This window comes from Clavelina lepadiformis, chromosome 5 (genome assembly GCF_947623445.1).
Source record: "Clavelina lepadiformis chromosome 5, kaClaLepa1.1, whole genome shotgun sequence".
Classification (NCBI taxonomy): domain Eukaryota; kingdom Metazoa; phylum Chordata; class Ascidiacea; order Aplousobranchia; family Clavelinidae; genus Clavelina; species Clavelina lepadiformis.
In genome coordinates, this window is record NC_135244.1 from 13607479 (window position 1) to 13620765 (window position 13287).

Consider the following 13287-nt stretch of genomic DNA (forward strand, 5'->3'; position numbering starts at 1 on the left):
CGAATATGTCGTCATTACTATGCAGGGGCCCGTTTGACTTGTCATCTTTTGTTGCAACTTTTCAAAGCACCAAACGCAACAAACACGAGCAATACGAAGTACTCGTTTTACTTGCCATCTTCGTCAGACAGACATCTTCTTGCAACAGCTCAACACAACATTGAAGTTGGTGCAGTAGTTGCCGTGCTGAAATCAGTTCTCAAGCTAGGTGAATTGCAATACTGTAGTTTGCAAATGTAGCCATAGCTCCAAGAAACTGCTGGTTACAGAAATGCGATGTGCGAATTGTATTTTAAATGATAGCAATTCTTACATGTGAGAAAAATTGAACACTGAATCTTGGATTATATAGAATACAAATAAAATACTTAATCCATTTCATTGCAGGTGACACAAGTCGTTCCAGCGAGAGGAATATATACAAACTCGATGGTGATGACAATGATGGAGTCACAAGCTTTCTCGCTCCTATTCATGATTTCGATGATTTTGACATCCGAATGGACACTAACACAATTGATCACAGTGTGGACAAGGTAGAGTTGAATGACTCTTCTCCAGAACAAGTTGCATGTTAACGCAAATAAATTTGAATATTTTTCAGAATCAAAACTCACTGGATGGGGCAAGCTTAAGCGAATTTGCAAAACACACCCTGAGGGTCATTTGTGCCCAACAGTGGGTTAGAGAAAGGTAAACTGCTTTATACATCCATTATTATCAGTATTGTGTGGTTACTGTGCGACGTGCGTGGTTACATTACATCAATCACCAATTGCATGAAATAATTCCATTGCCAGATGTTTGAAAGAGAGTTTCTTGGACCATTTAATGGACCAGATTTTGACGAGAGAGCAAAGACAGAACTTAATACAATTAATATTGTACCCAGAGGAAGATGTTAAGGTTGGTATTGTCTTAAGTTTAAAGAATATTGTGATAAGATCCTGTTACTAACAATATGGCTCGTTTCCAGCAAAGGCTTTCCTCATTGAGTGGTGATCCACGCAGTTATGTTGTTGACATATTGGCCAGTATGACAAGATGGACATTGCGCCAACGCATGCTGGAATTACAAGCCATGCTGCATGAATCCCCTCAAGAAAAGAGCTTACCAGAGCATATTGCAAAGTAAGTTTTTTAAATAACGCAACCACATAACTCTCCTATGTGGATTATTGCCTTGATGAACTTTTGAGTTACGCAAGAAGAAACTTTCTTTTCTAAGGGATACCCTTTCCATAAGATGGGACAAAACTAAGAGGTCGTATTAAAACTGGTCCAAAAACAACAACTATGAACGTGCACAAGTATAGCAATAATACCTTATTGTTTGTCTTGACGGTTAAGAATAACTGCATTAACAGCTGGAGAAGTTCAAGTATGTGGGAGTGCAATTCACTAGTGAAGGAAGGCAGAAGATAAAATTGGAAAGCAAGTGCAGCTATGTGTGGGGATCGACGTTAACTTGTTATGAAAAGAAAACTTTTCAATTTCACTAAGCTTTCAATTTTTAAGTCAATTTTCTTTCCATTCCTCAAATATTATCATGGTTTTTGGTTAAGGATGAAAAGATGGCGCTCATAGGTGCAAGTTTCAGAAAGAGAACTTTTTACAATTCTTCCTGGTGTAATGCTACTGGATCAAATGCATATAACTAAATTTCAAAATGTCGAGCCCCAATTTTTTTAATTGAGAGGTTTCAAGTCATGTTGTAACTATAACTGGTAAACAACCAACGGGTCCACTAAAATCCAGCTGGTACAACTGCATCACTGACTAGGCTTAGTCACGTCTGGGCGTCCCTTTAGCCGGAGCAGATGTTGCAAAAGACTACGAATTGTTTAGGAAACTCTTAGAGATGCTGCCCCCACAACTGTTTTAAGATAATACTGTGGGTTCTGAGTAAATAGAGCGAAACTTAGAACTTGTCATAGAAGAATTGTTTTGTTATGTTTCAATGGACAATGTTAATGTTTAGAGCCACAATCGAAGTTTTTCAGCAACAACAATTCATGGAGGCTACAAGGGAAAGGAAATATCTTACTGGGCCAGAGCTTGATCGATGTAATGTGTGGTTGGTTGCGCCACTAGTGAGCAAGCTTTCAACTCAGGTTGGTAATTGTTAGTTGTATGTGTTGCATAGTATGGCACTATGCAATAGTCATGATTCCGCACAAAATTGCATTAAATTATATTTCATGTCACTGGTATGTTGATTTTGGAATTTGTTTTTATTTCTAGCAAGCAGTGATGTTGCTGAATTTATTTTATGATGCCACAGAAACGCCATTTGTATAAAAGAATTTTCACACACTGCGGCTATTGTGTACTTGTCATTATGTCTGTTGGCAATCTTTGCATCATCTTTTGGTATGAACTTATTGTTAATATTTGTCCCCTCTTTATCAGGTGCAGGGAAGAGTACTGCAAGAGGCAAGTGACATTCTTGAAGCTCGAAAGAACTGGCCAACCAGTTCGACACGTAGTGCTGTGAATGTGAGGGCCGATCATGATGGAGAGCAGCATTGTAGCGGTTCATCCCTGTTGAACCATCAACCCTTTCTAACTTTAATTTTAACTTGTCTGAACAGTTTAAAGGTGGGCAAAACACAATAATAAGCACAGACTTAACTCACCATTTACACTAGTTGATTGCATGACCAATGAACATGATTAAGGCAAAAGACCAAGATGAACAACGAGATTCATTGTTGGAGTCGCTTCAGTCGCAAATAGTCATGCTTCACACCGAATGGCACAGTGCGTGGAATCAACGTGACATTGGAAAAGATATGCCATTGCTGAGCTCCTCACAGAACGGCGTTCACGATGCTTTGCAACTTCGTCTCAGTCTAGTTGGTTTTCTTTTGTATATTGCACTTTATTAACATTGATGGATATTGGTTTTACTTTTAATGCAGTGATTAAATACATTTGAAGTAAAATAATTTCTTCTTTTATCTCAGGTCGGCGGTATGTTTGATACGGTGCAGAGCAACTCACAATGGACAAGTGACGTTGTCGTTCTACTTACAACTCTAATCAATTCTGGTATGGTTGACGTTCAGGTAAGTGGATACCCAAGCATCTTGTATGTGCAACTGTACATAGCTGTTCTAACAAAGCATATTATACCAGATCAATGCTGACCTCTTTAACACTGTTTATGATATGATCGCTGTTCTCTTGCATCATACTTTGGGTGGAGACGAACCTAGTAGGGCAGAAGGCAGCAAACGCGAATATATGAACATTGTAAAAAAAATGAAGGTAATCTGTAAATTTAAAATCATAAAAAGTGTGTTCAGCTTTTGCATGAGATTGATACCGACGACCACTGTGTCTAATGTTTCATTTTCCATTTGAATTATTTGCTAATAGAAAGAAATTGGTGAGAATCAGACTGAAAGCATCAAACAACTTCGTCAGTTGCTTCCTATCCACCGAACCGATGTTTACATAGTTTGTTGTGAACCCATCGGACCACTAATGGATGTGAAAGGAAATAAGGTTCCTGTACCAGTCGATGGCAACCATGGCTTGCAAGTATGTGAAAGCGAGCAGCTGTAAACACTCGTTTTGTTATCGTTTCACAATTGTTCTTGTGTATTTGTTTATATTTACCGTATTTTGATGTGAAACTCTTAAACGAAATTGCCTTGCAGGTTGCATCAAAACAGAAGCTTAATGTCTGGGAAATAATAGAAGGACTGAAAAATCCTGCCCCGCTTTGCTTAGCTTGGTTTGGAGCTCGAAAAACTGAACGAAAAGTTTTATTTTATGAGCAAGAACAAGCTCTTCTCCTCTATCATGAACATGGAAATAAAAGGTAGTGTGAGCTCTTTGTGTTAAATACCTCAAAACTTTTCTCTTCACCCTGGTCATCTTGGGTTTGCAGAAGTTTAGACGAATTTCTGAAACCTCCTCAGCTTCCTCCAGAAGAAGAAATAATAGCAAAAACTCCACCTCCACCTAAAACCTCCGAACGAAAAACCTCTATATCTAAAATAGCGGCCTCTGGTTCTGGAACAAACACTTCGACACAGAATGAAATGAAACGGCCTCCAGTGAAGAATCCAAGAAAACGCCCATCAAGATCACGTTCAAAGGTGCTAAAATTTTCTCTCCTTGTTCTATTTATTTCAAAACAAAATTTTAATCGTTTTAAATTGTTGTGGATGATATTTTAATGCAAAATGTTCAATTGTTCATGTACAGTGGAAGCTCATCAACTTGCAGTTAAAGGGAGCGATTACGTTAGAGTTATTTATTAAATATAATAACCAAAAAACTGACTTTGAATAATAAATTCACGTTTTGCAATAACTCCAGTTGTACTTGTATTTTCTTTTTGATAAAAAGATGAAAGCTTATTTGATCTACTAAAAGCAGTACCATCCATTGTGTGTGACAATGGCATCAAACGAAAAACTTACTACCGGTAATGTCCATCTGTTGAATTGTTTAAGCCAAGTGTCCACGGATTCACTTATAGTTTAGCCTACGAAACTATCAAAACAAATGATCATGGCGTTTATGTCACAGTGAACGAGATGACAAGAGTTTATTTTCTCTGTATAATCACAAAAACACTTCCGAGTTAACCGAAATTTCAAATTTAAGGGTTTCAAGTTATAGATAGTTGTTTAACCGCATTGTAATAAGTAATTTGCCAAAAACAGTAAACTTGCTCTAAGAGTCTAAGTTATCAGGAATTTCGAATTAAACGAAACTTGATTAACAAGCCTTTACTGTACTTTATAATGGTATCATACCACTGGTATGTGTAATGTTGGCGTTGAAAGCATTTTGTTAATAACCTCGGATGTTTTCTTTTACAGGGACCTGAACCTCCACTGGGGCCAGCCTTTAGTAGACCAATAACAAACACTCCTGGTCTATCAGGACCTGGTAATCCAGCAGGAAATATTATTAACCAGATGGCACAGGTTCAAACCAGTAATTTTACTGGTTTTACTACACCGAATCCTCCGTCATATGTTTCATTCCAGCAGCACACAAACTTAGCAAATCCTTTTCCAGCGTCTGGGTTTTCAGCTCAGCAGAGAAATCTTACTGCTAGTATGTACTTATGATAACTTGATCCTTTTCACTTGTTAATGTTTTTATTTATTTGTCCTTATAGGTGCGTCTCATTTGTACTATTTTTCTTGCAGCTCCAGCAAAAGAGGCTTTGGTGAATCACGTCAGAAACCGTATTGCAAATAACGCTTTCAACGATACTAGAATTCGGCAGAGAGCTGAACCTGTGGTAGCTACCGACTTTTCATAGTTTCTGTGCTTACAGTTTGTTGTGCTGGTTAAGTAAGCTGTTTAATCTTAGTCTCTTGAAACTGCGTAGAAAACTGGCGTGCACAAGGTGTACAATTTACAACAACGCCAAGGCATACCACGACAGCACATTGTCAATCAACCACAATCTAATCAGTCCTACACAACCTACGGCCATCAGCAGAATCAACAAACTGGGATGGTGCAAAGTATGTTAGTCCATCGAGTCTTTAGACTTGCGAGATTTTGGGTGGTGGGATGGTGTTTCCAGTATTATCGCTCACTTCTGTCATTGTTACAGATTACAACCAATCAATATACAGAAATACAAACGCCCCAAGTGGCCCGATGGGTTACCAGCACACTAACGTCGGTGGAAGGCAGCCAAATCCGCAATACATCAGTCAACAACAACGTCAGTTGCGTAATCCAAGCTACAATATACAACAAACTTATGCTGGTCAACAACAACAACAACAACAACAACAGATGATGGGAATGCAAACGCAACAAGCACAACAACAAACTCAATATGGAATGAATCAGCTCCAGAATAGGTCGGCACAACTGAACAGGTAATGGATATCATTGAGTTTGTAAACTTAGTCATAAACTTAATCTATTTGATTTTAAGCAAAACAATGGTAAATTATTTTGAAAAAAGTGAACTTATACAGTGGGAATCAACCGGGCTTAATTAATTGTGTGTTATGTGTGTATTGTTCAGGTTGGGACAACAACAGATGGGTGTTCATCAAATAAACAGCAGCCAGACAATACAAGGCGGAGGAATGGGCCAGAGACAGATGATAGATCATCAACAAATGATGAACACCCCGGTAAGACCATTCCGTCTCCTTATTTTTCTTTGCATTTATGCCGATTTATTTTTGGTGATAATTTTTGCAGCAATATGGACAACAGATGCAGACCAACCAGCAACAAGCCAGTGGCATGATGGGAATGCGACAGAACATGATACAGCCACCACAATATTAATGTAGACCGTTTATTGAGAAACTCTTAACTCTCACAGTGTGTCATGCGTCGACACGCGAAACGTATCGTGAATAGCGCCAACTCAGTAACAACCTATGCAAAAACATTGTTCATTTGTTTTAAAAATAAATCTTAAATTTGAAAAACATGTTGGCTTCAGAAAATGCTATCTCTGGTGTTTGATCTAGAATGCCAGTAGAAATCCTCTTCGACCAGGGGTTGTGCCGGTTTGTTGCCTGTGTTTCGAAGGCGAGAAATATTTCCAGCAAGGAGCTTTATCTGTAGGTTATGTAGTAATTAAGGTAAGCTCAGTTATTATCGAAGTATGCAATGCGTACCTGGGTCATTGTGATTATCGTGCCTGCCTCTGGAACCAAACTCCGTGATGTTTGAAGTTTGGTAAAAACTGTGTTAGAACAGAATGGTTCGTGTTATATAATGGAGGTAGTCAGTATCATGGGTTCATTAAAACGTGTAACCTTTTATGGTATACTACATGGTCATATATACCAGGTGATGGTCAATGCGAGAAAATAACTAAGAATTGGGATCATTTTCCTCACCCTCATTGTTTCTCATGCGTGCTTGGATCACTTTCTCTTCAATCTGAGATCTCAAAAGTTGCCAAACTTGCGACAACGAGATGTAGGCCGTAATACCTGAAGACTGTTGTTAAGGACGATATTTTATCTTGGAATTTGCATGTCAATGCGACGAAAGATATTTTTAAAAAATAGCCCTAACATGTTGTGCCACTATAAATTATTATTAGCCCCTAATGAAAACCTTCACTGAAAGAATAAGATTATAAATCCTTCGAAAGTTTTCAGTTAAAGGATACACGATAACTTCTTTATGGCAGCCAGGCTTGATCCTACAGAGAGTAGGCATTCCTGCACCAACTTCTCAAGCAAGGTATCATTAGCCAATGGTGACACTGATTCCATGGCGTTCACAAACTCCTCCTTCGACATCAATCCTTTTTCTTTCGCGGGCATCTTTGAAAGTTTTGACTCTGCATCCTTTTTTAATTAAACAGAGTCATTACCAAACGGGTATCTCCCATCCATACTTAATTCAATGCAAAGAGTGCTTGCAGACTTACTAAAATTCTTGGCTCCTTGCTTTTTGTTATCATATGTATGATATAGTTAAGCACAAGCGTCTTGGAAATTTTATTCTCGCTAAATGCGGTATATTCCATTACAAATTGTTCTAAGTCATCTTCCTGTGACAGAAACATTGAAAACGAGACATATGCTATATAAAATAATTGCGAAGTATTTAGATTTTCATTTACATGCATGCTCGGGTAGATGGCTTCGGCAAATGCGTGAAAATCTTGCACCTCCTTCCAGCTTACAAGATCAACCAGGTCAGCCATGAGATGAACATAACGAGCCACGGTACCATCAACTAGCCCAACTAATGTTAAGCCCAAGATTAAAATGATCTAAAACCAGACAAGCGATTCAATAGGCAAATAGATTAAATCAACTAGAAACTATGGTTACCAGCATACCTTATCGTGTGGAGCATATTTTACTACAGCGTTAATAAAATCATATGAAGCCGTTGGTGCTATTTCATCCTCTTGGTAACGTTCGCTCATAAAATCGTATAAATATTCTCTGCAAAAAAATATAATGGTCCCCGTTACTTCACGTTTGGGAAACTACTGTGTTATTACTGCAAGTTTTAACTGCAGATACAACGATATAACTACCTCACGGTTGAAACCTCATCACCAGGAGCAAAATGGTTGTCTTTCCAAACGATACTCGCGTAAAATTGTTCCAAAAGAGAGAAGATGCGGTCTAGTGTGAGGTCTCTTGTTCCACAAACAGCAGAAGAACTCGAAGTGTCGATTCCAGCTCGGCGCTTGGCATCTTGCCAAAGCGGCGCAAGCTGACGACGAATCGACAAATCTTCCGATGAGGCTAAAGTTTTAAGCTCCAGGTGTATTACAACTATTGCGGTTATGTTTCTCAGACAAGAAAATATATCACCACCAACCTGAATCGTCCCATCTATGACCTTGAGCGATTGTATCGTACCATTTGCTGTGATCATGCTGGGTAAAACTGTCCGGTTCGTGCATTCTGAACGATGGAAAAGCAGACATTTAAACCGGTAAACGTAAAAATTTTAATCCCCAACGCTGCATAGCCTACCCTGCGCCAACGGTTGCTGCAAGATTTGGAACAGCCACGCGGACCATCGGTCTCGAAACCTTGATATGAGTACATCCATGTGGTAGTGGAAGTAACATGTCGCTTTTTGTCACTTTGTGCGGACAAACTGCGGTTTTTTCACCACAACTCACGCAAAATTTCGCAGAAGTTATTTCGTCAAACGTTTTCCCTGAAAGTGTGAATGCAAAGCTGTGTAAACATGAAATATAACATACATAGTTAAACTGTACAATGTAGGCCTACATTAAAGACTTTTATCGTTTAGCTTACATTCAATAATAATAATTAAATTTGAGTTGATCTAATTCTAAATTCTAAAATAAAGAAAATTTGTTTATTGAGAGAATTTTTTAAAAGTTATCAAAATAACAGTAGGCTATTTATATCACTATTTAATAGTATCAAATAACAGTATTTAACAGTATATCTTTTTGCCGAACCAGAATTGACAGATGTGTAGATCATCGCTGAATATTTACTGAGCAATTTTTCCTGTGGGTTGAATGGATCGCTACTGGGATCAACAAGAGGAGTAGTGTCTTCTTCTAAACCACTTTCAAGAGAAATTTGTGATCCTAAGTAGGAAGGAAGTACAAAAAAACAAAGATTAAAATTATAATTTTCAGAATAAAATCACATTTAAATGCTTTGGCAGAAAATTGAAGGCCCAGTGTAAACAATAAAAATGAGAAATTGCAGGATATAGAGGGAGATGTTACCAAGCAATAATTATTATATATTCTCACCTAATTGATAATTCCACGATATTTTGCTACTTTTCACCTACGTCTTTTAACAATAACACCTAGCTACTCATATCACATTGGCCGGTGATTAAATGTCTTTTACGAATTAACTTTTTCACAAATATCATCTTTGGTCAAGTTTATTTAAAAAGGACCCCAAACAAGCAATGAATTTTGCTCCAACTACTATAAAGTTGTTAATTCTTTGCATCACATTATACAAATGTTTGATCACCTATACTTGTCTTCTTGTCGGTATCATCTCGTGTCATCATTCTGCTGCTTCCTGGCCCACCAGCCATGGATGAAGGAGGAAGAGTTCCAGCATTGCTGGCTGCATCACCAGCGGCAAGATTCTCGGCCTGCTCCATTTGGGTCAATTGACTTTGTAATGAGTCACGATGCTGACGAACTAGCTCAAGCTCAACAACTGCACCTGATATTAGCCGCTGGAAGTTTTTTAGCTTTGAGTTCATCTATTAAAAAATTATTGCATTAAATTGTAATATTGCAAAATGAAAGGTGACGTAAACTGCTCTTGTAGAGATATAATGGATTCTATTCTATTTAACTTAATATTGAAAACCTTTAATTTTGATCTCAATTTAAAAGAAAATTCAAATATTTCAATTCCTGCGATCTTAAATGAGAAAATATCAACCTCATCTCCAAGGCTTTCAAGCTGTATTTCTTCTGTGTAGAAATCACGGTTGTCTTCGTTGTCTGAAAATCGCTTATTAGTCAATTCCTGCTTGACCTCTTCCAAGTATTGGTCATATTCTTCAAGACATCGAGTTTGCACTTCTATGATTTGTTGTTCAAGCTTTGAGGCAGCTTCAATGCTTGACAATAACTGTGTCTAAATCAGAACATAAGATATCTAAAACACTATACTTAAATGGCGGTAAAAAACAAAACAGCTAAAGCATTAAACATAATTAATTGATGTCACCATCTCACAGTGCTTTTCACTCCACTACTACACTTTGTAAAGTACTAGTGCTTTCAAATTTAACCTTTTTAGTGGATATTACAGGTCTTCGAAATCCTCTTTTTGGTCGTTTATCTGGTGGTAAATCAAATGTGTCCTTCAGTGTATCATATGAAACCTTGTACCGCCTCAAATCTTCCATTTCATTTTGCAACTCTTTTTGCCTTGCCAATATTTCAGAAATGTTTTCTTCTAGCTTTTTTGCCTCATTTTCAGATGCATGCTTGTCGGCCACCATTTTCATTTCAAGCCTATAAGTAAAAAAATAATAATTATTAATTATCAATGAAAGTTGTTGAACATTTGGAATTCACAATTAAATACATTGAGCAAAACAAGTCGTTCCATATTCACATTTAACAAGCATTACAAACTTCATAATTTCATCATCTTTTCCATTTAATTGCTTTGAAAGTGCCTGCACTTGATTCAGAATAATTTCATGTTCTGCCTTCAGATGAAATATTTCTTCATCCTTTTCTTTGATTAATTTCTTGGTCTCTTGGACTTCTTTTTTATGAGTTTCAATTTTTTCCTTCATCAGATCATCATTATCAGTTCGTTGATCATGCAGTCTCTGCAATAATGCAAAATAATGGCAATATACCAGGTAAAACATATGTTTTTGTAAGGATAAGATTTATAAGCATACTCAGCTTTTTTATTGTGTGTACTACTGTGTGACACGGTTCACTTTGCTTCATTGTGCTCTTTAGTCTTATAAATTCACACTTTTTTTAGACATTTGGTAATTTGACATTTGAGCATATTGGATTTAGCTTACATTAGCATTTAATTTTAGCTTCAAATTTGCAGACTGCTATGCATATCCCAGCCTGATCTCTAAATTTGTAATATATCCTTATAAAAACATGTATTACATTAAGACAACTGAGTTTGTAATGCAGGGCACATTTGCTTCATAGCTAAGCTTAACTAAAGAGGAAATTAAAAACCATATTTTGGTACATTCCCAAGACAATTTAAATGAACACCTTTATTTTGTTCAGAAGTTAATATCATCTTTAAGACAGTGGATACTGTTGTTACTAACTTAATTTGATAAGCAATGAAACCTATTGTCTTAGAAAAACCATCACCTGTAGTAAAATAAAAAATGGCACTCTTTCCAATGAAGTTGGGGAACTGCCATCATGTATTGAAGTAGTGTATGTTTCACTGTAAACTCCGTCTGCAACAACACGCCGCTGTGATTAAAGAAAGTATAGTACCTGTACTTTCTACATACATGTATTTGTATTTAATGTGTTTTATGAAATATCCGTTTTCACTTTAAAATAATTCATTTGAAACTGCATGAATAGTTTTGCCGCATCGCATATGGGAAAATAAACCTAAATCTAAATATATTGTAGAGCACTTGTTGATGACAAATGTCAGCTAACCGCCAGTACCACATTGATTTACTTTGACGTTAACAGCTTACAAATAACAGCACTTAATAATTTTTAAAATCAGTAAAGGAAGTTTCACTTTGCTTGGAAACTGCATCGCCCAATCATAAATTCAACAGTTCTTATGCAATTTCACAATGGACTTTTAGGTAACCATTACATCAATATTACAAATTAAGATTATAGGTCTACGTGTCTACCTGTTAGTTCTTCTCGTATAAGTCTCAGCACAGGAGTATAGATACCACAGTGCGGTAATATTTCATCAAATGCAGCAAAAGCTGCAGACATACGAGAAACTGCACTATCTGCTGAAGACCCAAACGTGTCCCCTCTGGTCTTCTTTTCAAGCACAGATAAAAGATATGACGTAGCTGATAATTGACAAATATTAAACATAATTTTATGACTGACATGAAATGTTATTAGATAGGATACTTTACTTGCAACAAAGTGCAGTAACATTTGGTAATTATTATTAAGTACAGTAGTGAGTAGTTAAATTAAGTAATAAAATAGTCTATTTTATCAATATTCTTAAATGAATCTGGTTCTATTATAGGCTAGACTAATAAAATTCCGGGCGTAGTATATAAGTGCACAACCAGATAACGTCACAATTTTAGTAGCTGAGGTCTAGTATACAAAGACATCCTGAGGTTGTGCACTTGTATGCCAGATTCGAAATTCCACATGCAAATTTCAACCAACCTGGTGAACTGTTATCCTTTAAAGAAATCTTATTTTGGCGTTTTCCGTACATAGCAGTTCATGTAAATTTCATCTAGGTTAAATAAAGAACTAAAATTAAACTTAAACAAGGTTTCAAAAAGTACACCGAATGAATAAGTCAAAAGTAGACAGCATCCACTATCCACTTCTCCAGACACCCAGCACTTCACCATTTCTAGCATTTTTGTCGCTATAACAACACATCACTTTTATACAGTGTCTATGCTATGAAACCTGGATCGGGGCTTCCCCAAGCCCAGCATCACAACGCACAACGTGGTGAATATCTGTGTGTGTTACCAAAAAAGTGTTGTTAGAGCAGTAGAGTTAAAACAATCATGTCCATGATCTTGGCTCAAATCATAAAGACTTCAGTGAATGTTTTAAGGTCTGCTGTAGCCTAACACGAATAGGTAGATAATTTTACAGTTTAGAAGTCCATAACGAATTTATGTACTGTAGCCAATTATCCCAGCGGAAAGAGGGCAGCTGCTGGTTTATTTCACCATTGGCCTTGTACATAAGTTGGAAAACCCAGTTTGCCTAGACGGCTAGTCAGTTTCTCAGTTGGTATTTTAACTGGCATCCGTTAAAATAAATTTATATTTCATTTCATGGTTGCATAAGTAGGAAAATAGGGTTTAGATAAGGCTGCCAGCCTGCCACTAGGTTATTTCACCAAAAACAACTGAAAAAATTGTGAGTTTAAAACTATTTTTACAGTTTCTTGTTAAACTAACTTAAGTCTTATAACACACCAACGTAAACTTGATGTAATTTTACCTTCTAATCTAATTCCAATAAAACTTCAAATAGGTAAAATCAACTTCTTGTACAACTATCTTTAACTAACTATCTTTAACAGCTGTATGACCTACTTACGGTGAAATAGTCCTTCCTTTAATAGGTAAACG

The 13287-nt window shown here is 36.9% G+C and overlaps 2 protein-coding genes across 4 annotated transcripts in view; one reads left to right on the forward strand and one right to left on the reverse strand.

Annotated features, from left to right (window-relative positions):
• LOC143459040 (mediator of RNA polymerase II transcription subunit 12-like protein) overlaps positions 1-6442 on the forward strand; it is a 23803-nt gene extending 17361 nt beyond the window's left edge. For all 3 annotated transcript variants that reach the window (XM_076956001.1, XM_076955999.1, XM_076956000.1), the window contains 19 exons: positions 26-208; positions 388-536; positions 605-693; positions 801-906; positions 977-1131; positions 1982-2114; positions 2413-2601; positions 2682-2858; positions 2970-3071; positions 3142-3273; positions 3385-3549; positions 3669-3832; positions 3902-4112; positions 4845-5085; positions 5181-5275; positions 5366-5504; positions 5597-5870; positions 6023-6134; positions 6205-6442. In XM_076956001.1, coding sequence (XP_076812116.1) covers positions 26-208; positions 388-536; positions 605-693; positions 801-906; positions 977-1131; positions 1982-2114; positions 2413-2601; positions 2682-2858; positions 2970-3071; positions 3142-3273; positions 3385-3549; positions 3669-3832; positions 3902-4112; positions 4845-5085; positions 5181-5275; positions 5366-5504; positions 5597-5870; positions 6023-6134; positions 6205-6294 — 2906 coding nt within the window. In that variant the 3' untranslated portion in view covers positions 6295-6442. The remainder of the gene's footprint in view (positions 1-25; positions 209-387; positions 537-604; positions 694-800; positions 907-976; positions 1132-1981; positions 2115-2412; positions 2602-2681; positions 2859-2969; positions 3072-3141; positions 3274-3384; positions 3550-3668; positions 3833-3901; positions 4113-4844; positions 5086-5180; positions 5276-5365; positions 5505-5596; positions 5871-6022; positions 6135-6204) is intronic.
• Positions 6434-12532, reverse strand: LOC143459041 (uncharacterized). The gene is made up of 18 exons (XM_076956002.1): positions 12353-12532; positions 11842-12015; positions 11327-11418; positions 10601-10803; positions 10252-10477; positions 9897-10094; positions 9471-9711; positions 8930-9064; positions 8469-8658; positions 8311-8396; positions 8021-8234; positions 7817-7925; positions 7595-7747; positions 7400-7522; positions 7136-7316; positions 6858-6953; positions 6633-6700; positions 6434-6573 (listed from the first exon to the last, which is right to left on the reverse strand). Exons 1-18 carry the CDS (start codon positions 12402-12404, stop codon positions 6451-6453), a joined length of 2664 nt encoding a protein of 887 aa, XP_076812117.1. The 5' UTR covers positions 12405-12532; the 3' UTR covers positions 6434-6450.
• Positions 12533-13287: the final 755 nt, after the last annotated feature.

Excerpts from the sequence above, each read along its gene's own strand:
- LOC143459041 (XM_076956002.1), bottom strand. The coding sequence starts at position 12,404 with ATGTACGGAAAACGCCAAAATAAGATTTCTTTAAAGGATAACAGTTCA. Across the intron at positions 12,016-12,352 it reads AAAGGATAACAGTTCACCAG|CTACGTCATATCTTTTATCT; the intron begins GTTGGTTGAAAT and ends GTCAATTATCAG. Across the intron at positions 7,317-7,399 it reads GCAAGGAGCCAAGAATTTTA|GATGCAGAGTCAAAACTTTC; the intron begins GTAAGTCTGCAA and ends TAATTAAAAAAG.